This window comes from Plecotus auritus (assembly GCF_963455305.1).
Source record: "Plecotus auritus genome assembly, chromosome: 3".
NCBI lineage: Eukaryota > Metazoa > Chordata > Mammalia > Chiroptera > Vespertilionidae > Plecotus > Plecotus auritus.
In genome coordinates this window covers 29862753-29886188 of record NC_137772.1, presented here as the reverse complement: position 1 = coordinate 29886188, position 23436 = coordinate 29862753, and the positions used below count along the sequence as shown (strand labels likewise).

General features: G+C 42.7%; 1 protein-coding gene across 12 annotated transcripts in view; it reads right to left on the bottom strand.

The window, feature by feature from the left end:
• The window catches only part of PSD3 (pleckstrin and Sec7 domain containing 3), a 532096-nt gene that overhangs the window by 115841 nt on the left and 392819 nt on the right, over positions 1 to 23436 (bottom strand). Inside the window, exon 1 of one of the 12 annotated variants that reach the window (XM_080660421.1) lies at positions 1669 to 2144. The exons of the other annotated variants lie outside the window; for them this stretch is intronic. Within the exon in view, the coding sequence (XP_080516547.1) occupies positions 1669 to 1827 (159 nt within the window). The 5' untranslated portion in view covers positions 1828 to 2144. Of the gene's footprint in view, positions 1 to 1668; positions 2145 to 23436 lie in introns of those variants that run through there. 12 annotated transcript variants of the gene reach the window in all.

Here is a 23436-nt window from a genome sequence, read left to right as displayed (position 1 = left end):
CTCCTGCATGATGCATACCAGAAAAGAGCCTGTTCTGTGTAACAGAGGGGACAGCAGGGACTTTTCATCTTGCATCCATGCTAGATTCCAACATTAAAGTGCACAGCCATGATTCTGGGTGAGTAACCTAACATGATGATGCTTAGATTGCTTTGGGATTGGTTATAGTGGGTGATGGTCTGTAAAATTCCCCAAAGCCTCTGACTGCATACTGTGGGTATAGTCCACATAAACAAAACCTCAAGATGCTTCTCAGCCCTCTGCATAGAAGCCAATTTTAGAGGCATGTTGAGAACCATGCCTACCTACAGCTGATTATTTAACAATAGAATAAGCCACCCAGGTCCATCTCAGCGGGAAGACACCGGTCACCACACCATAGGAGGTCTCGGAACAGTTTCAGTAGCAACCAACACATCCCCATGCAGGTCACAGGAATAGGGCTGTGAGGACACGTTTCCCCCTGAAGCGACAGCTTTTACAAAATACTAAGGAGGGAAGAGCTACAGCTGAAGACATTCCAGCTAGAAAGTCTGCTAATGATTGATGGGGTTGGATCCCACTGTGTCATAATCTAAGGGGGTGGATAGAAAGCCAACATGTTTCTTAAAGTCACACTCGGGTATTTTGTCCCCTTCTCCTCTCCTCCCCTCCCCCCAATATTCTGAGGGGCACATGTCATTACCCGGGTCTTTTAATAATGTAAATGTCACAGCCGGGACTGGGAGGGTAAAAGCCATGTGTCACTCTCAGTGGGTCTGGATATAGAACCCCAAGAAGACTGAAATGACACTGAGCTCCACCCCCCGAGGCTTTTTCTGTACATCACCAAACCTCTGAATCTCCATCATAATCCTCTCCGTCTCTGCCAGAGTTCTGTGATCCTATGATTCTATTATTCCATTTTTAAACCTGTGGAGTGGGAGTGTTTCTGAGTACCCGGCTCACACAGATGGTGGTGGGAAGACGCTCAAGAATATGTTGCATGTAGTAAATGCCCATTTCACTACGTAATCACTTCCTTCACATTTCATATGAACAGAGAGTCTATTATCCTACAGACAGACTAAAAAAAACCCCACAAAACCCAGTGACTAACAGCAGCAGCTCAGCATCAGCACACATACATGTAAGGGACATGAAAGAAGAAACCCTTCTCAATTACATACACCTGAGGTTGAGGCTCTGAACAAGACAAGAATGGGGTGTAACAGGACCAGGTCACTGTATACCAGCTCCACATATTGGGGGGAGTGCAGAAGGGGAAGCAAGGGGAACTCCCTGAAACATAAAATCCTAGAGGATGTCTCTGTATCCCCTATGTTCTAAAAATACACGGCACTGACAAATCATTTGACAACCTTTGTGAGACTAAAAGCAAGATCAATGTGCCATCCAACACTTTCCCATGACCATCTCATTCTGAGCACTGCTTCAGCCTTCCCTTCCACAAACTGGCTATTTACAAAACTGACCCAGGCCACAGCAATCCATACATCTGGAGTTCACATACCCCCTCCCTCCTCATCTCACTGACTATCTTAGAGCCATTTCATACACCTGACTTTCTCAGGCTGTCACTGAACATCAGACACTGGCAAGGACTGCATCGAATTCTGTTATCCGAACATACAATTGTCCATATGGTTTAACATGGTATTTCTTTACCTTGGTCTCCTTAGCAGAAAACTCTGAGGAGTTGGAAATTTTCATAGACTTTGACCGGTGGGACTGCCGCCGGATAGAATCCTCCCGGGAGTATTTCACGGAACCTGAGGTCCTCACCCGCACCTTGCTGGCACTCTGAACACTGTTCACGCCAATCATTTCAAAGGCTGACCGGGAAGGGGTTTGGAGAAATAAAAAGGCACTTTCCTAACGCTGCAAGGCTCTGATGCTGGAGGAGCTCTGCCGGGTGGTGCCTGAGCAGCTCGGAGCGCTGTGATCGCGTTAGCCTAACGCACACCAGGCTGCCTCCCCCAGCATCTTCAACTACCCCGTTTGCAGCCAGTCTGATTGTTCCAGGCACAGCTCACGTCACTGGCTGCGAAGAGGGAAAAAAATGCAATCCCACCCCTGCTACTGGGCTCTCTCTCTCTCTCTCTCTCTCTCTCTCACACACACACACACACACACACACACACGCACGCACACGCACACACGCACACACCCCATATTCACACACTGGAACAAATGGCAACTGGCCAGGCAAGCAATTCATTAACATTACAAATAGCAACACTATTTCTCTGGTGATATTGTGCAGCAGGCTCATTAATGTCAACAACAAAACAGAGATACCACAAATAAAAGTCTCAAGTAATTTGTTAGGCACCTTGTGGGTGGGAGCAGCAATAAATTTGCAAAAGGAAAAGAAATACAGATGGACATCAGAAGGCTCCATCAATTACAGGCTGGTAAATGGATAGTAGCCACAAAGGCATCTCAATGACCATTTAATTTCCCCCTTCCTGATCCAGGCCGTACATTGTTTAACGGTAATTCAAACTGTATAGCTTTCTGAATTAAACGTTTCTTAGAACCTTAGACTACTACAGCCAGATATTTAAACAGGAATTATGTCAGCTTGTAGGAGAAGTCAAGAATAAAAATGTTCCGCTGCCTCCCTGGCATACTGAAAAGTTAAAAAGAAGACTGGATGGTTAGGACATGTTAACTTTAAATCTGGCTTAGGGGAGAACAATAAAGCTAACGCTGATCAATAAGGAGCAAGGAGCTTTCTCAAGGGCTGCACATGCTGCCAGGGCACCAGAACATGGTAACCCTCTGAGGGAGAATTACAAATTGGAGATTATTAGGAGCCCAGATAATTTCAGCTCCTGACACAGGCAGTTAGCTTGGGGCATGATGCTCAGGATTGCAATGCCTCACTTACCTAACATCCCGAGGGTAGAGAAAGCCAGAAAAGCCTCCAGGTAAAGGAGGGTTTAGTGATTGTGTAAATAACATGTTAATCTGGGAAGTATGTGCCAATCCCACCCCTCAAATCTGAACTTTTCTTTGATGACTCGGGATCACAGTTTTGTGTGGCCCATGGCCGAGTCCTGAACACTCTAAGGCATGCGGGGCTGTCTCCTCCCCTGTGGACGGGCCAGGCAAGGCGGTGTGTGGACTAGGTTTTGTTTCACCCTCATATCACGGCTTCCCCCCACCTGCCTCTAGGCTTCTTCACTTTCCATCTCCTTTAAGTACTTGATGCTTCAATTCTGCTGTAAGCAAAACAAAGACATCAACTAATTTCGGTAAAATTTGGTCTAAAATAATGAAAGATAATAGGTTTTGGAAGATCTTGGGGATCTCCTCTTCTTTAAGAATGCACTGAGTTTAGAGTCTATGACATTATTTTAGCTATTTTGAGGTACATTTTCCTCTCTTGACAGGTAATTTGAAGCAACCGAGTAACTGCCCTTTAAAATAAACTTTAAAAAGTACCCTAGCGACTTCATACTTTACAAAGCATATAACATAAAGAATGGTGTAACTATAACATTACGATAAAACTGGTCATTTAGAATATGCATAGTTCTAACTTAAACATATGATGATCCTGTAGGCAAATAGCTCCATTTAACACAAGTAAGCCTGAGTAAAATCCTTGAAGGAGCTAACAGCAGAGCCAGATAGAAACTTAAAGAGGATTATGCAAAAGACATGAGAGAAGCCGCCTCCACGTGGCTATAAACACAGAGCACCGGTTTAAAAGAAACACTTCTCTGGGTCCCTTGCCAGTCACCATAATGAGGAGCTAGAATATGTCTCCCGATGAACTTAATTTCCTTTCTCCACCAAAAGGGTTCACAAAAAGAATAAAAACCATGTGCTGGCATGTGCAGAATGGAATCCGATACACAACTCAACTTCTGAAGAGTTTAGCAGAAATATGCTCTCTTTACCCCAATACAACATTTCATTGTAACGTTGATGAGATGCCATAGGAATTTATCTTATGTTTATATGAACTGGCCCATGGTAAAATTGATTTGGTTATATATCACTTAAAGTTGCAGACCCTATTGATAACTCTATGTTTTCTTTGCCCAAAGACTGCCCAATTGGCATTATTATTTGGTAATGTCATTATTAATAAAAAACTTCCACCCGTTTAACCTGCTTTACAGAAGTAACCCGCTATCTCACTGTGATAGCATGGCAGTTTGGCGAGGGGGTGAGTGATGTTACAGTCACCACTTTGCAGAGGACAAGTCAGTTGAGGAGGAGAGGACAGATCAGCATTCAGATCCTCACTGTAAGCCATCCCACAAACCACACTGTCTTCCACATACAATGGCTGTTTGCATTGCACTTTCCTTTTTAAACCAGAAATGAACCTTATTGCAGGTCAGGGAGATAAGCCTTCCTCCACCCTCCCTCCCTCTCTCTGTTCCAATCAAATCTGCACCTGGACAGAGCAAGCCCACAGCTGCAATGCCTCTACTCATCTAAGAATGAGCCACAGATGATACCTCTACCTTATCCGAGTACGTTCTCCAAGAAGAGGGCAGGACCCCCAGCCCTCAAGGCCTGTGCTGCTCTGGCTTTATCCCACTTTCCAATGGCATTCCCACCACTTTCCTTCAGCCAGGCCGGTTGCGTCATCCCAGTTGAGTACACTGGACTATAGCGTCCACTCAATCCGCACAAGAAACACAAGCTCAGGTCCTTTCTAAAGCTTTCTGAATGACTCCTGTCTGCTGTCCTCCCACCTGGAACTCTGTAGCTCCGCCCTGATCCTCCACATAGTTGGCTGCTCATCATTCGAGGCTCAGCTCAAAGGTTACCTTTTCTGAGGGACTTTCTCCACCCACCCTTCCTTAAAGAGCCTGCACCCTCCACCCATCGTTCTCCATCATTACTGCTACCTCCCCGGCTGTGCGGCATTCATTGCTGTTGGATTTCACCTGCATCTCCGAGCCTACAGCAGTATCCGGCAGGAGCAGGACCTCAAGGGCTATCTATGGAATAAATACACTCCTCGGAGACAGTCAGCTTCCTTCCCTTCTCTACTGAATTTCATGTCATTAAACTGAAAAAAAATTCAACTTATTTTTTCCTGAAAAATAAACAGTTCATACACAACAGAACAAGAGAGTATGCAGTGAAATTTAAGTTTTCTTCCCACACCAGCTTTCCAGTCCCTCTGCCCAGAAACAAGCACTCTTGCCAATTTCCTATGCACCTTCCAGAGATAATCCAGCCATGTACTCTGGGTGGGTGAGTGTGCTACTCCTTCTTACGGACAATAAATGACATAGCTTCTTAGTTTCTTGCTACTTTCCCCTCATCAGCACACATAAAGCTACCTCACTCTCCTTAGTAGTTGCAAGTAGTATTCCAGTGTGTAAATGCAACATGTTATCAGGGTCTTATTACTGGATACCTAGTTTACAGTCCTTTGCTACCCTAACCAAGGATGCAGTGACTATGCCTTCAATATATCACATCTTAAATAACATTTGGTTTTCCAATTGTTCTCTGAACAAGTCTTATCTTCCTCCTTTTATTTCACATCGCCCACAGTCGTGGTGTTAGGTACATATAGGGTTTGCAACTAGATTTGAAATGAAAAAAAAAACAACAACAAAAAAAAAACCCACAAAAAACAAAAACCCACAAAACAAAACACTTCAAAGGCCCACTGGGTGATCTGTCTGGCCCCTCCTGCTGAGATGGATGACTGTGCTTAGCTGCTGGCCAGCCTGTGCAGAGAGCCTGCTTGCTGGGAAACAGAGACAGGCCTCCTGGAGCGCAGCAGCTGTTTAAAAGTACAGAAATAACTGTCCGTGGAAACTTTAGCAGAAAATAAAGGTGACTTCCACATCAAATAGAAATTGTAGGAGAATTTCATTATGTAAATTAATTAACTGGAAGGCATCACTTTCTGATGCTTTCTCTGACTGAGGACACAATTTAGTCCATAAGCCCTAAAAGGCTTTTAAAAAGTGTCCCAGTGAATAGAAAAACTCTCCAACCCTACCCATAGGCAGGGTCCGGAGAAATGAGCTCAATGTAATACATTGTGTGTGTGCCTTCAAGGGACTAGTGCTGGGGATATATACAATACCCACAGGATGAGGCCTCTAGCTTCAGGCAGCTCACGTTCAGTTGGGGGCTGGAGGTAGAAAGGACAGGGAATTCTATTGCCATAATTATAACAGTGATTGCCTTCAGGATATCAGTGAGCTGAAGACTTGCAGATGAGAAAGACAGGAGAATACCAATGGTATCCAGGCAGATGCTTCCTTCCTCTCAGAAAATGTCATGGAACCATTAAGCAGAAAACACTTTTGAAGACTGGAGAGAAGCCAAGGTGGTAATGAATTCTAAATACCAATTGTCCAGAGGTACAATTAACACCTACATAAAAGGGCTAGGGGAGGGGGGAGGTGGGAGGTCAGGGGAGGAAATCAGCTTCAGTTTATTGTCAGAACAGAATGGTGGATGTAATGTTCACTTAACTTAAAAGGATTGCATGGCTCGCTCTGGTTCTTTAGATCACACTGGTTTGAATGAAACAGAGGGAAGTGACAGAACGCTGATCTGGAAGTCGGAGTCAGGCGCTCACTGGGGCTTTCTGGCAATGACTGTCACACGGCCCAACGTCTCCTAGAAGCCGATGCTACTGTCACAAAGGCACTAATGAATGATTTTTTGTCTAGATAGTTCTTTGGACTTAATCTCATCGGTAGCGTTAGAAGGGTCCTTAGAAATAATTGCTTAAATCTCGTCATTTTATAAATGAAGATTCCCCAAGACCTAGAAACATGATCTCATGACTAATAAGTGACAGAACTGACTTGTGTCCAGGTTTCCTAATTTCCAGTAGAGGCTGTTCTTCGCCTATGTTTTATGCTTCTTGAAGGTTAAAAAGCCCACAGCCACACATCTTTTCCGACTGCAATAAGTCTTGGGATGGTTACCTTGAAATGGAAAATTCAATATGAAGAGACTGACTCCCGAAGTGAAATGGAGGCCGACCACTCATATAACTGCAGAAAGAGACTAAAATAATCCAGTCTACCCATAGCTCAGGAACTGGTCTCAGGGTCCAGAAGAATGTGTGGCAGCTTCCTGACCCAGACTTGGCAGGAGCGAGGTATGCATCCTTTTGTTCTCTGGGTGCTATTGCTTCCCATACAGCAACGTGATAGCGAAATGAGCTAACCTCTTAGAAAACGGTGTCTACTGTAGCCATGAGAGAGCACAGAAACAACGAACGGCTTTAAATATGAAAACCAGATAAATCAGCCCTGGCTGGGCAGCTCATTTGGTTGGAGCATCATCCTGATGCTTCCGGTTGCAGGGTCAATCCCCAATCGGGGCACATACAAGAGTCAACCAATGAATGCAAAAATAAATGCAACAACAGATCGATGTTTCTCTCTCTCTCTCTCCCCCCTCCCTTCCTCTCTCTCTAAAACAAATCAATCAATAAAAAAATAGATAAATTAGATAAAAACTTACTTCCTGCTTTACTTTTCATGTCTTCTTCCAGGCTTTCCCAGCTGACACTTTTCTAGTCTGGGACTCGTGCTGAACCCCCGCAGATGGTGGCAGCCTACATTCATTCGTGCTCAGACCCTAGGACTCCATCCTGATCCCCACGTGGTCCATCCACAGGAGCCTCACCCCTGGCTGACATCTGTGTTAAGGAGTCTGAACGGCAACCCTATTGCCACGTGTCACCAATCTACCACTTTAACAGACTGGACACGCCTCACGGACTATTTTCTGAAATTGGACTCATAATTTCTCCCAGATTAGACACTGATCTGCTCTCTGGTCTCCTGATCCTCCGATCTCAGCCTAATGAGCACATTTCACAGCTCCCTTTCTGTAAAGGTCTGATAATCCTTCTCTTTATCCGTCTCAGCTGGACACAAAAGTGAAAAGTTCTGTCTGGCAGTGGGGCTATGGGTTTCCTTGGCTCATAAATCATTATCCAGAATGTAAACTAAGCCTAATTTTAATGAACAATCACTGTCTCCAGTAATTGGCAGTTGGAAGTCAAAATCCCTATGACATGTTCTACCTATGAGACTACGTCTCCTCACTCTCCCAGCCCTTAGTCCTGCCTGTACTATCACATGCTTTAGTGCCATCTGTTCCTCCAACATACAAAGCAACAGGATGGGGAAGAAATCTTTAAATAGAACCTTCTTACATTCAAAATTAAATAACATTCTTGAGGGGGAAAAACACACCCTGTAAGCATGAAATAGTCCCAAACTTGAGAAAACATCACTTTCCCTTCATCAACCAAAGCCAGGCAGGTAAGCCGTGTAGGCGAGGGTCATGTGTTAGGCTGCTCTTTGGAAGTACAGGAAAATATAGACGGAAGACTGCACCTGTGTGCGAGTATTCATACGACAATTCTTTATAACCGACACCATCACATTCAGCTCACACCTTTCCAAACTGTCACATGGAAAGAACAACAACACACAGAACCTTATCTTGAAACTATTAGTCTTTCTGGAGGGGTAGAAAAACCCATAATGAATACCTGAGACACTATAAGTTCTTCTCTCTGTGCCGCAAGAAGGTACTGTGCATTCTACCCCCAAATACATAAAAAATGCAAACACAGAAATTGTATCATTCCAGAGGCCCCAAAGCTGTTCTTCCAATGAGTACACTAATAATTACAGATGGGATGGTAAGTGCCAAGAAAGTATTCTGTTCCGTTAGCCCGCTCAGTTCAATAATCTCTTTATAACATTTAGTGTCAATTCAACAAACGTTCCCTAAGTGCCTAAGGCATGCCAGGCACCGTGCCACGGTCAGAGATGGTTGCCATTGAGGAGCTTCACACCAAAGAGAAATTATTATCCAAGGAGGAAACACTGCCAATCAAAATACATGACTCTACCTGCATTACCCCTCCCCCAAATGTGGCAGAGAGCATGCCACATTTTGCTGTCTCACTTTCATTTATCAGAAAGTCATCTAAAACCACACAATTTCATTTTCCATTTCTTTGTTTAGTTCACTTGGTAGTTTGCATCAGTTCTTAATAATTTCAAGTCATATGTAATTTCTCCAAAAAATGGTCACCATCGGTGCCACGTACAAGTAACTGTAAGCTGCAGAGTGCAGAGGACAAAACACCTGTCTAATCCTGTTCACCCTTGTGATTTCCCTCATTTACTCTGTTAGGCACTAGAAATAGAATAAACAAAACCAAACAGACTCCTGCTCCAACTGAGCTTACATTGAGAGACCAAAATCAAATAATCATTAATTAGTAAGTAATCAAATAATCCCGCAGCAATGGTGAAGCAGGTCCTGTGCCCCTGCTGTGAGCCGCAGCACAAGGTACTCCAGGTTTCCAGCAGGTTCTGGCCTGGGCTTAAGTGCAGGAAGGCGTCCCCGAGGAAAGTAAGACGTGAGGCTGAGGTGGGACTGAAGGATGAACAGGAAAGAGAGGGAACAATAGCAACTGTAACACAACAGTAGTATCAGTGGCTACACAGTTACACAAGAAGCTGCAAAACTTGTTAATTTGGGGACATTTTCTGTTTCCAAACATCCTTGGCTTTCATTCTCAAAAAGACAGTAAACCAAAGAGGTGGTCCTACATGGGTGTTATTTTCTTAATCAGCAAGGTCTCCCCAGAATTCCAATCAAAGAAAAGAAAGAGAGTTCAGAACAATTTAAATCCCTTTAATATCAACACTGTGCCCTGGGGCTCCAGGTAATTTCCGGGGGTAGATGGTCCAGTTGGGAGTTTGGGCTGGCCCTAGCTCACTCTCAAGTAAACTTCTGAAAAATCCTGGAGCAAATTCAGGCGTCTAGTCTTCTGTGAAATAGCTAATGGCTACACTCTACATGGGCATCGGACGATCAACTTCTCAAACTGAGCCAGACTTTTCAAAGTTTAAAGGATACAGGGCTGTTTCAAATACATTTCCTTCAACCAGTTGGTTACAGTACTGCTACTCCCAAATGAGTCCTTAACAACACCTGAAGGATTTCTATGGCACCAGACCAACTGGAAATGTGCAAGCTTCAAACAAAATAAGACAACAGATTTCTATTTAACACTTTCTGCCTCATCTAAATTTCAATGTGGCTAAGACCCTAACTGTGGCTTCTACAAGGTTAATAGCACTAAAGGCGGTGGGGAAGTGCCATGGTGATGAACTGACCTGTGTTCACATCTTGGTTCCATCACTGGCTGGATGTATCAAGTGGGATAAGTTACTTAAATTCTCAAAATCTCAATGAAAAAGGGAGAAACCTGACTCAATGGACATTTGTGGATTTGGGCCTACTCACAGGAACAACTTCCTACTTCAGCGGAAACCCCCACTGTGTGCCAGAGGTTGAGGGATGACTAGGACATAGGATGGGCCCTGTCCTGCAGGCTGGGAGCAAACCCATCTTGGGCCCCTTGATGCTCCCAAGAGAGTGACATGAAGACACAGTCAGTGACAGAGCATCTCTGTTGTAATAGTGGCAGCAGCTGATGTCATGACCACATCTTTCCCATGGAAGCAACTTAGCATTTTCCTCTGCTGTCAGCCTTCCTTAGTTGGAACTCATTTTCCTCCTGTGATTCTCAAACAGCCTCCCCATCCACCTCGTGAGCTACCTAATAACCTTCCAATACTTGTCTTTTACCCTTAAGTTATTGAGAGTCAGTTTCCCTCCCTCCCTCCCTCCCTTCCTTTTTTTTGTAGTCAAGAATCCTGGCTACTACAAATGACATTATGGGAGATGGTGGAGAGGAAACACAGATGAAGCACTTAGCATAACACCTGATATGTAAGTGCCATATATGTGGTAACTGGGTTGTAAAGCTAGACACTGATGCTCTGAAAGTCTTGTGAGTTTGAGATCTGGATATACTCCTGTCCGAGTTTTATGAGACAAATAATAAAGTAGGTGAAGCCAGAACTTTACTTCAGTAACAAAGATGAAGAAGATCCTGGTACCTAACAATGTCCAACCACTAAATACCAACTACTCATCAATAAAACTTTCCTATTCCTGTGCCGTAAACACCTACCCACCACTCTCACCCACCCCAACCCCTGCCAGCCAACTCTGCTCATCTGTTCTCACCACTACCTGATCCCCAAGTCTCTGGAGAAAACATTCAACAGAACTCAATTAATTAAAAAGTAAGGTGACTTCTCCAGATGAAAGCTTTTTTCACTTCTTACCTAGATAATTAAAATTATTATTTAAAATAGCCAAGACATGGAAGCAATCTAAGTGTCCATCAATTAAGAATTAGATAAAGAAGATGTGGTGCATATATACAATGGAATATTACTCAGCAGTAAAGAAGAATGAAATCTTGCCATCTGTGACACCATGGATGGACCTAAAGGGTGTCATGCTAAGTGAAATAAGTCAGACAGAGAGAGACAAATGCCACATAGTTTCACATATATGTAGAATCTAAAAAACAAAATAAGCCAAACAATACAGAAACAAACTCATAGATACAGAGAACAAATTGATAGCTGCCAGATGGGAGGGGATTGGGGGATGGGTGAAAAAGAGGAAGGGACTAAGGGACTATTTATATATAAATTGGCATATATAAAAAGTCAAGAGGATGTAAAGTACAACATATGGAATATAGTCAATAATATTGTGATAACTATGTGATCACTTCCTAAGTTATATAAATGTCTAGTCACTAAGTTATACACCTGAAACTAATATACAGGGCAGGGCAAAAGTAGGTTTACAGTTGTTCCTATGAAAAATAATACAATAATTAATAAATAATAATACAAGAATAAACCCTGTTTTTCAAAAGTGTAACCTACTTTTGCCCCACATTTGAATGTCAACTATAATTGAAAAATAAGAAAAATTAAAAAATTATTCTGATAAACAAAATGGTTTTCAAGATAGTGGTGATGATCATTCAAGGGATCTAGAGGCCAAGTGTGTGGTAGAAAATTATAGCATTCCCTAACTCTTAGATATTAAAAACAATCCAATACACATTTTTATGTAGGAGAAACCAGTATGTGGAAACAGAGAATCTAAGACGAATCGCATGAAGAAGGGACAAGAGGAAGGCTGTGCAATTCTCCAATTCTCTGGGGACTGAACTAAGAAGACAGATTTCTAGCAGAAGGAAAAAGCCTCTTTACAAAGAACAGCAGAAACAAAGGGCTGATGAGAGCTAACGTTACAGTGATCCCGAGATCACAACGGGGGCTGATTAGGTGAAGGCTGACAATGTAAATTAAACCCTAATATCTCTTAGAGGAAGCTGCAGACACAAGTCATTGATACCTGGCAGCTCCAATGAGCCCTGCAGACAGGAAAGTGCAAGCGTGAGGTATAAGAGTAACTGGTTAGTAGCATCTTTCATGTCTCCTGTCATAATATGTTATAAACAACTCTAGAAGGCACCAGATACTTTAGAAACAAATAATTACTTCCATGTACTTTAGAAGGCCCCTGAAGGATTTCATGGAACTAGGAACAACTTTTTTCTATTCCCTCTTATGGGGCATTTTTATTATGTAATGATTGTTATACACAAAATAATGCATATAATGTTTATGTAAGATAAACATAAAAAAAAATCACCCTGCCCTAGCCCGTTTGGCTCAATGGATAGAGCATCAGTCTGTGGACTGAAGGGTCCCAAGTTCGATTCCGGTCAAGGGCACATGCAGGCTCAATGCCCAGTAGGGGGCGTGCAGAAGGCAGCCAGTCATTGATTCTCTCTCATCATTGATATTTCTATCTCCCCCTCTCCCTTCTGCTCTGAAATCAGTAACAATAAAAATAAAATACATTAAAAAAATAATCACCCTTCAAACCGCCCATATTTGAAGTAGAATATAACCTTCATCATTAAATTTCCTGGGGTCCATCCCACCTGTTTTGCTCTTCCTTTGTACGAACACTCTGGAAAACAATTTCCCATTATCTTATAAAGTTGAATTTGTCTACCTTATGAGCTGGCAGTTCTTCCCCCAGGACTATCCTCTAGAAAAACTTACACATATGCTTCCCGAGATGAGTTAAAAAATGTCACTGTTTGTAACAGGAAACAGTTCAAATAGTCAGATTATGCTAACTTCAGACAACACATAGCATATTGTCCTATGACAAGGCAAGCTTTGTAATAGGAGGAGAGGATAAGGAACATTCCTGCCTGGACCCTGCTGGGCTGCCCAGATGCCCCTTCAGCAAGGAGGGGCACACCCAGCCTCACCTGTCAGCCCCCTCTGTGCTGCCCTGAGCGGAGGAAAGCTGCCTGGCCCAAGTTCACTGTTCCAAGGGAGGGATCATCTGCACCTGATGATGCATCAATGGCTGCCTGGCTCCTCCACCCACAGCAGGACAGCTCTGAAGAGCCACCTCTGGTTCAGAGCTCCACAAGGGTCAGCTGAGGTCTTTGTTGATACTGCATCACCGTCCAACTTCTTTTCCTCTCTCCTCCACAGCTCTCCCCCCACCCTCCCTGGTATGATCTGGAGACTAATCCCTAACCAACTTCCCATAAATTAATCTTTGACCCAGAGTAAGTTTATCAGGAAACTTTACATATGCCAGAAACTTCACTTACATTATTATTTCACTTAATTCTTTAATCTTTATGACAAACACTATTTATTAGGTAGATATCACTCATTTCATTTTAGAGCTGAGTTTCAGAGAAGCTGGCTATATTGCCTGAAGTTGTTCAGCTAAAATAAGGACCTGACTTCAGTGCTGAATCTGCTAGGACCCTAAAAGCTGTGCTCTTCCTATTAGTTTGTGTGGCCTATTTTACAAGCAGCCCTCTGCTTGCTTCGGTTATGTTAGTGTGCATCCCTAGGAGCAGAGAAGTGCGTTTCTTTTAAAACATTACTTACCTCAGGTACTGATGGTCATTCCCCCCCGAATGATCAAGGTTTTACTGCATTATGATAACATAGTATCACAATCACTCCTCAAGTAAAGATGAAGTTACTAGTTTGTGCATGTAAGTTTAAATAAGACTAAATATTTAAGTATATTGAGCTAGTTCTAAGAAACCTGGCTCTACCACTTTTACTCACTCTGACGAGGATAAGGGAGAGGTGTTCAGACACAAATCATACTATCATTAACTCTGGGGACAAGTTTAGGGCAGTACTTATTATCCAATAGAAATATAATGAAAGTCACATATATAATTTAAAATTACAATGAGTAAAAAGAAAACAGGTGAAATTAACTTAAGTAAACCTGATATATCTAAAACATCATTTCAACATATAATCAATATAAAAATTTGTAAGGTATTTTGCATCCCTTTTTCATCACTAAGTCTTCGACATCTGGTATATATCTTATCCTCACAGAGCATTTCAATTTGGACTAGCCACATGTCAAGTGCTCAATAGCCATACAGGTCCAGTGGCTACAGTGTTGGATGACAGGTAGAGGGGGCAGAGTGATAAACAAAGGGCTGATTACAAGATTTGAGAATTTCCAGTATTGCTACTACCCACTCCCTTTCTAGCCAACAATAAAAGTTCTTGACAAGAGATAGGATTCATCATAAAATAATGTTTCCTCAAATATGAAGCCTGTCTCCTTGATAATCTATTTAACAAGAGCAGCTTATAGAACACTCTGAAGAAATATTTCTTTTACTTATAGTAACTGAGGTCCATGATGCACTAAAACATCATTTCTTCGCTATCAGAAGTAGACTTGGAAACTTTCTGTCTTCTTAGAGTATTCATATTATTTTTTAAAATGCCTTAAATTGAGTTCCAAGAAAGGAACAAGGTACCACCCTCTCTTCCTTTATCTTAAAATCCCCAGGTCTTAAGCTCTGTCTCTGATGACATGAATAACCTCTAGCAAAAGTCTCACTTTTTAAGGGGACCTGCCTTCCTTATCTAAAAGTGTAAGTGTTGGATGAGATAATCTCTACAGTTTCTTCTAGAATTAATATTTTTTAATGTTGAACTGTCTTCTGAAAAGCAACCAAAAATTCATTTCTTTGCTGTATTGCTTTTTCCTGGCTTGTAAAGGGGGAAAGCATGTGAAGACCCAAGAAGAAACCTCACTAAAGCAGGCTCATCAGGAAACGGATAAAAAGGTGACCTGGTGTGACACAGACACCCTTTTGTCAACCCAAGTCCCTCTTCTTCTTCATGGCACAAGGCTGTTGCTGGGAATATCCCAGACTGTTTCTCAGCACCACTTGCAGCTGGACGCCTACCAGTGGAAGGTGAGTAGAAGGGATGTGTGTCTCTTAGAGAACCAGGGTCCCTCCCGCTCTTTCTCCCTTTACAAGCCAGATACATAAAAATGATGTCCCTGGGTATGATGAAGCCAAAATGGAAAGAGGCTGCTCTATTTCTGCACAAAAGGAAGCAACCTGCTCACCAGGAACATCTGCCGTGGACAACTGGATAAGCAATAAACAAACTGTGTTTGAGCCGTTATACAACTTGGGATCATTTACTATAGCAATTTAGCTACCCAAATCGATACACCTATTTACAATTAAGAAAGAAGGCCCAACATTTGGTTCTTCCGTTTGCTTCCATGGTGACAACTCATTATATGTGGTAAAAATTGCAGCTTTAAACATTTAGTGAGTTGACTAATCTCCTAGTCACTTGGTCAATTACTCTATATGAAGAGAGTTTCCTCAGAAAATTTTTGTTGGGATGTTTATAATTCCTGGAAAAAATTTCAGGCAGTGAAGGACTACAGGGCAATATACAATAAGAAAAAAAATAAAAGGAATTGAAATGGTATAAAAGATAAGTCAGTCATAACAATCTTTTGGATAGGCATACTGAGATACAGAATGGGTGTGTGGTAAAACAGAACAATGCAATGTGTGAAGCTTTTAGTTATTTCCGTTATTTAAACCAAAGTTCATTACAGTTCTTCCCAGTATTACACACTGCACATATTGCAACGAGGCCTTAAAAAAGAAAAATCAAGCTAGAGCTTCTGCTGTTATTTCTTCCTTTCTTTACTAGGCCCATTGAAAATAGTTAACTTTTTGAACTTATTCCCAAATATAAAATTTTCACTACAGGCAGTTAATAAACAATAAAATTTTTGAAAACTTCTGACAGTGTGAGGTTTTTTCATTTGCAAAAAGCATTTGATAGAATTTTTCTTTAGTCAAACCCTGCATCATTTTCAAGGCCAAGAATTATTTGAGAACAGGATAGCTCAACGAACTAGAAGGATTCACTTTAACTTCACTGAATACGTTACAATATCTAAAATTGACAATCATCCTTTGGGGCTCTAATATTAATATTAAACATAAGGTATATTTTAAAAAGATTTTAAAAAATAGATTTTTGAGAGAGAGAGAGAAACAATGATGGGTTGCCCCTTCCCCCCAACCAAGCCACACCAGCCAGGGCAACATAATGTACCTTTTAAAAACAAGAATGAGATGGTAATGCAGCCAACTCTTCCTGTTTCCCTTTGGAAACAGATTTGTTAACTTAATCATTTAATTAGATGTAATTTAAAAGGTACATAAAGTCCATTAGTTTATTACACAGGCTGTTAAAAGTATGGCTACTTTGGCACTTTGGTGGCTCTTTTTATGGAGCAGGCCTGCACCTTTCTTCCCCCTGTCCCCCTCCCCCTCCCCCTCCCCCTCCCACCCCACCCCACCCCACCCCAGAGCCCATTTTCCTCTCTGTCCTCAGTTCCAAGGGCCCTTCTTTGCCTCTGTAACGTGTTTACTGAGCCCATTTCTTCTACGCTCACTTCCTCTACCTTTCTAAATAAACTTTCTCTTATAGTCTGAGTCTTGGCTCTGAATTCTAAATAAACTTTCTAAATAAACTTTCTAAATAAACTTTCTCTTATAGTCTGAGTCTTGTGTGACTTTCTAAATAAACTTTCTCTTATAGTCTGAGTCTTGGCTCTGAATTCTTTCTTGTCAGAACTCAAGTACCGAGGTTGCTGAACCGAGGTCTGGCCTGACTCTACCAGTCTAACATCTGGTGTTGTTTCACCTCAAATGTACTGATAAATATTTCAGTATATATTTCTAAAAGATACCAGGACAGGCATCTGGCCTTCCTCTGGCTTCCTTACCTTTCTGCCTCTTCCCAAGCCAGTTGGTTACCAAACCCTGTTGACTCCAGGTCCATCCCCTCTCAGGATTCTTTAATGACCACTTCTGTTGGCACTGCCTTATTTTCTCTCTCATCTAGACCATGAAAACAGCGGATAAAGCCCTGCCTATCTGCAGATTCGACCAACGCCTTCCTCAGAATGGTCACATGCCCCTAGACAAACCCCAGGGAAGTGGAGGAGAGGAGTGACTCCTAACTGGCCACACGTAATCATTATGGCAGAGTTCCCTGGGCCACTGATGGTTTAGGCATGGAGCTGTCACACTGTCTGACCAATGAGACCTTGTGGAAGCATGGTACAGGCTTCTAATAGTGATTTCTTTCAACGATAAAAAGACGTGTATAATAAAAAAAGTATGAATACTTTACTAGTATAGGTTTTCATGAATGAGTCAAAAGAGGATATATATTTATATTAATAACTAGTGGCCCGGTGCATGAAATTCGTGCACATTAAAAGGGGATTAGAGGAAATAATTTAATATTGCTATCTGCCCTTTCTCTATAATAGAAGTGTCAGAGATGAAGGAAAATTAGTAAACTGTATATGAAAACCTTCCTCCTGTCAGAGTCTGGGGTGTACCACGGGACCCAGAGTCAAGTCCCCGCCCACCCACATGCGCTTCAAAATTGCATGAGACCCAGACCCGGCCGGCCCTCCCTGATAGGGCTAGATCCAGACCCAGCCAGTCCCACCCTTGTCAAGCCCTGCCAGGCAGGGGGCATAGCCTCAGGTCCCCTGGCCTGGCGCCAGGATGGGGGGCATGGCCTGAGGTCCCCCAGCCCAGACCAGGGCGGGGGGCGTGCCTTGAGGTCCCCCGTCAAGCCCCACTGGGTGGGGAGCATGGCCTGAGGTCCCTATCAAGCCCCACCAGCAGGGGGGGCGCAGCCTCAGGTCCACCGTCAAGCTCCGCTGGGCGGGGGCCATGGCCTGAGTTCCCCTGACCCAGCACTGGGGGTGCACCTTGAGGTCCCCTGTCAAGCCCCACTGGGTGGGGGGCATGGCCTGAGGTCCCCTGTTAAGCCCCACTGTATGGGGGGCACGGCCTGAGGTCCCCTGTCAAGGCCAGACAGGCAGAGGGGCGCAGCCTCAGGTCCCCTGGCCCGGTGATGGGGCAGGGTGCGCGGCCTGAGGTCCCCCTGCCTGGTGCTGGGGTGGGGGGGCGTGGCCTGAAATCCCCTGTCAATCCCCACCTGGTGGGGGACGCAGCCTGAGTCCCCCGACCCAGCACTGGGGGTGCACCTTGAGGTCCCCTTTCAAGCCCTGCCAGGTGGGGGGCGTGCCCTGAGGTCCCCTGTCAAGCCCCACAGGGGTGGGGGGAGGGCATAGCCTCAGGTCCCTGCTGACTGCTCGTTAAGGCTCCTTATGGGAACTTGGCCTCAGCTGTGAGTGCAGCCATCTTTGTGATGGAGTGATGGTCAATTAGCATATTCCCTCTTTATTAGATAGGATAGGAAATATGATGTACTTTCTAGAGTATTGTTGTTTCTTTGGATCAAGTGTTTAAAGATATAAAACACCATTTAAACAGTATAAACATTGCTTAGAGGCTACTGATGGGGAAAATGGGACATTTTGGAGGGCTAGCAATCTGAGTATGTGCCAGTAACCTAATGCACATTCTTGTTAACCTATAGTCTAGTCCAGGGGTGGGCAAACTTTTTGACTTGAGGGCCACAATGGGTTCTTAAACTGGACCGGAGGGCCGGAACAAAAGCATGGATGGAGTGTTTGTGTAAATAAATATAAATTCAAAGTAAAGGAGAGGATCGGAGAGCAAGAGAACTGGATAGAACAGCCGGATCCGGCCCGCGGGCCGTAGTTTGCCCACGGCTGGTCTAGTCACTGCTCCTTCTTTAATTATCTGGTCCTGCAAGACCTGTTTACCTAAGTACTAGAGGCCATACACCAGGGGTACTCAAACTTTTTAAACAGGGAGCCAGTTCACTGTCCCTCAGACCATTAGAGGGCCGGCCTATAGTTTAAAAAAAAACAAAAAAAACTATGAACGAATTCCTATGCGCACTGCGGGCCCGGGACGAGTCAGCTGCTAAGCAGGACAGGCAGCGGCACCCGGCGGGCCAGATAAATGTCCTCGGCGGGCCGCATGTGGCCTGCGGGCTGTAGTTTGAGGACCCCTGCCATACACCATGAACAATACACAACCCCCAGACGGAGTTATCAGTGCTGGCGCCAATCCAGGCCTTGAGATGTGGTCTCACTGCCCCCATCCCAGCACATGGAGCTTTTTGCAAAGCCTGCAAAAGGTCCGGAAGCCCCATCCCATATTTGGGAGACAAAGAAACCAAAAAGGTATGAAGGGAAAGCTTCCTCCATATTGGCTTGCTCAGGATTTGGAGAGAAACAGCCTCCCCTGAGTCCGGTACTATTACATAAGAAACATCTGAGAATAAATGGGTTTTTCCTGTACTCCTGCATATTTTTCGGTCACCTGGTAAGTTCTGTAACACTAGTACACCCCAACCCTGTCATCTTAAACCTTTCTGCTATGTTTCTAATAATGTGAAAACCATGTTTGAGAAAATCAACAATTTGCTTTGGGAGCTAAGAATAAGCAGAAGCACAACTTGGTCACTGAGCAGGTCTCCTGTAGGCCTGTGGGATGGGATGAATAACAGCTTCTAGGAAGCTATAGGGGGCTATAATTTTATTATTAAATATAGTTACCTGTTTATAAATTATCTGAACTCTGGGGAATAAAGACTTAAAGAAACTTCATTTTATATAAGAATATTTAAAGGTTCATTTCCCCAACAACAAAAACAAACCATCAGGCCAGATACATAAAATGATTCAGAAAAGACAGTTTTCACTTGAAGAAAATGATGCCAAAGGTTAAATAATTTTCCCAAGACACCAAAACAAGGGCAAAACAGGAACAGAGCCAAGCTCTAGACCTCCTGACTTCAAAACCAGTGGATTTCACTACCTAACAGTTAAGATCAATCCATAGAATATTGCACCCTCCTCTCCTTTCTACCTTTTCTTCCTTTCCTTCTACCTAGTACTAAAGAAAGAGTAGAATAGAAAGGGTGCTGGACTGAGATTCAAAACACCTGAGTGAAGCTGAAGCAAAGCCATCCTCCCGCTACACAAGTTTGGAAGAGTCCCTTCATGTCTCCAGGCCTCAGTTTACTCGTTGGTAAAGTATGATCACCGAGGTTCTTGCAGATTTAAAGATCTATAATTTTATAAAATAACATTTATAGTATTTAAAAACTATACCTAAAAAGATTCTTTCAGTCATAGTTAACGATATATATTCTGAGTGGATATAAATAGTTTCAATGACAAGATAGTTTCATTTAGCTTGCTACAATTTTTAAATTTGTATATAGGAACTTATTTTAACAAGTCCCTGTGTGGAGACTGTACAACTTAAAACCCAGCAGATAGCAAGAACCTCGCATACAGGAAAAAGCAGAATCATATTGATTATCAATAGAGTGTAGTTGATCATTGGTAGTACAGTCAAGTTAAACCGAATGTATGTGTGCTAATGATATCTGAAGTCCTTCACTGTATAGAGGAAAACAAAGTGGCTTCCTAATGGAGCACAACAAATAAACTGCAAGATGTTTAAAGAATATACACATGTATCTGTCAGGGTGAATTTTCTTCAAATGCACTGAGTTTTTTTCGTGTTTGTTTTTAAGTGACATTTACTTTTAAAATGCAATTATTTACCCACTGCAAGAGCTTTACAACAGTATAGCCATCCGCTTTCCCAATGGTGTAAAAACTTACTTACAAAGCAGAAACTTATGGATAGTATTTCATTTCAATCTTTTTCCATCTGACAAATAAAATCATGAAAATGTCTTTGGTGTGAAATACTATGCTCACAGGACCATTTACAACTCTTGGCAAAAATTATGTGAAAGAACTACAAATGAAAGCCCAAAACAAAATTCTTTAAGATCCCATTAGTTTTAACATTTTACTTGTCAAGGCAGGATGTTCCCCAGAACCGTGGGGGTGATTGTAGATACTCTGCATGAGTGATTTTTACCGATGTCAGGCACTACACTGATAACTCTCCCAGCTGTAGAAGGCTGAAATGACCCATTTGAAACCAACAGTTCTTTCTCTGGGTTAAGATCATCTTGAAATAGATGGAACAGTTTGTAACTCTTTGTCTCAGGTCTACATTCTCCCCAATAATGTCAAAACAAGACCTGCTCAGTTAGGTAAATTATACTGAGGCAACAGAGTACAGAGCGGAGGGAAGATGTGCCATTTACTTCAGGGGAAAACCTTGGGTATTAAGCTTCAGTTTTCAATTCTATAAAATAGGGGCATGTGATGTGTGTGAGTATATGTATGTAACTTACTTACAGGTGGTCCTCAGGGCTACAAGATGGAAGTCACTTAGCGTGTCAGCTGACCTGTAAAACATGTACACGCAAGTGGCACTCTTGACAAGAGGCCCTTCCTTCATTGTTCCCTGCACTGCTTGCCAGGGCCATTTCATGCTCTCCTAAAATGTCTCTCTCTCTCTCTCTCTCTCTCTCTCTCTCTCTCTCTCTCTCTCTCTCTCTCTCTCTCTCTCTTCTGATGCTGTCTTGATTTTTGTACTTTTGTGAGGACCAGAACTGTGAGAAATCCTAGTGGGAGAAACTCTTCGTATTTGCCAGTGTCAAGAACTGGACGAAGTGGCCTTTCATTTTTGCTCCGAGGACTACACTAAAAAGAAGGCAATGTCACCAGCAGGGCCTGAGCTTTCTCTCTGTCCCTTTGGTGTGAGGGGCAGGTGTTCTGTTCTCCTTGATGAATTTCTAGTCTAGGAACCACAGCAGAGATCTTTCTCATTTGTGTTCTGGGGTTGAATAAGAGAGGGAAGCTCCCCGCCCAGCTCAAGACGGGCTTACCCGGAGGTACAGTGAGTTCCTCTGGGCACCCGAAGGTGTTTAAACTGACTTTCAGGAGGTCGAAAGCAACTTTGCTTTCTTTCAATTCTTCATTATCATGAGACTATTGGAACTCTGACGGGGGGGGGGGGGGGGGGGGGAGCAAGCATTTATTTTTCAAGAAACAGTTTAAAACAAACTTTAAGAATAAAAATGAACAATGTGTCACTTTTGTTGGTGTAAATAATCCCCCACAGAAAAAAGACTCCCACATAGAGAATTCCCTTGGAAGTGGAATTTTTAGTTAAAATAAATAACATGGAAATGACTTCCACAGAAGACTGAGTAATTATAGCACAATGGATGCTATTTCTAAAGGGCCAGTTGCTAATTTTCAGGATTTAAAAAAAAAATAAAGTAAAATGAGTTTGTTTCTAATGAGAATAAGTAACACTAAGCCTGAAAATTAGTAAGTAAGCCTGGCATTTGAAAAGTACATGAATAGAAATGAATGCAACTGTACCTCAAAGCATTCATTTTCAGAATTTGGCCTGAAGTATAGCAACAAATTTCACTTTAATCTAAATGCTTTTAACCCTGAAAATACTGCAACATCACTGGTTTGTTCCTAAAATTGTGGCACTGATTTAAAAAAGCAGCTGATTCATCAAAAAGAAACCTCCTGGCAGGTAAGATAGAAAACAAAGATGCCAAAAAGATGATAAAGCAAAAACCAAGGCAAAGCATAATGTACCTAAATGTTGCTTCCCAATTGAAAACAAACACATTTCTGTCTTCTCTTCAAACGTGAACTTTACTGTCACTGAAATAAAGACCATTAGCTTTATTCCAAACATTTCTTTTTCTCTTACAAGACCGAAAATGAAGAATTTCCCTGTATGAGGGAGCTTTTCTGAGAACATGAGCTCTGAGAGTGGGAATCTGAAACACTGAGTGGAAAGAAAAGAGAAGCTTGATGCTTCCTGCTCTTTGAGCTTCCAGCCGAGTCCTGCCCAAGAACCGAGAGACCTCCTATCTAGTCCTTGCTTTCATTCTCTCCTCTCTCTCATTCAGCCTTCGTACAATATATATTCAGAATGTCTTTCCCTTGCTTAAGACTTAAAAACTAAAAGTTTAAAAAATAACATGCATGCACTTAAAAGGCAAGTTAGAAAAAATATAAGCAGCATATATAACAAGGGTAAAAAATCCCTAAAATACAAATTTTCGAGACCCATTAGAAAAAAGATGAAAGTCCCTGGGGGTTAGAGAGCGACCAAAGGATTTGTATGCATGCATATTAGCATAACCAAATGGACACAGACACTGGGGCGGTGGGGGCTTGCCCTAGGGGGTGGGAGAAGGGGGGGGGAGGGGGGGTGTCAATGGGGGAAAAAAGAGACATATGTAAAACTTTAGGGGGAAAAAAAAGGATGAAAGCCCCAATTTAAAAAAC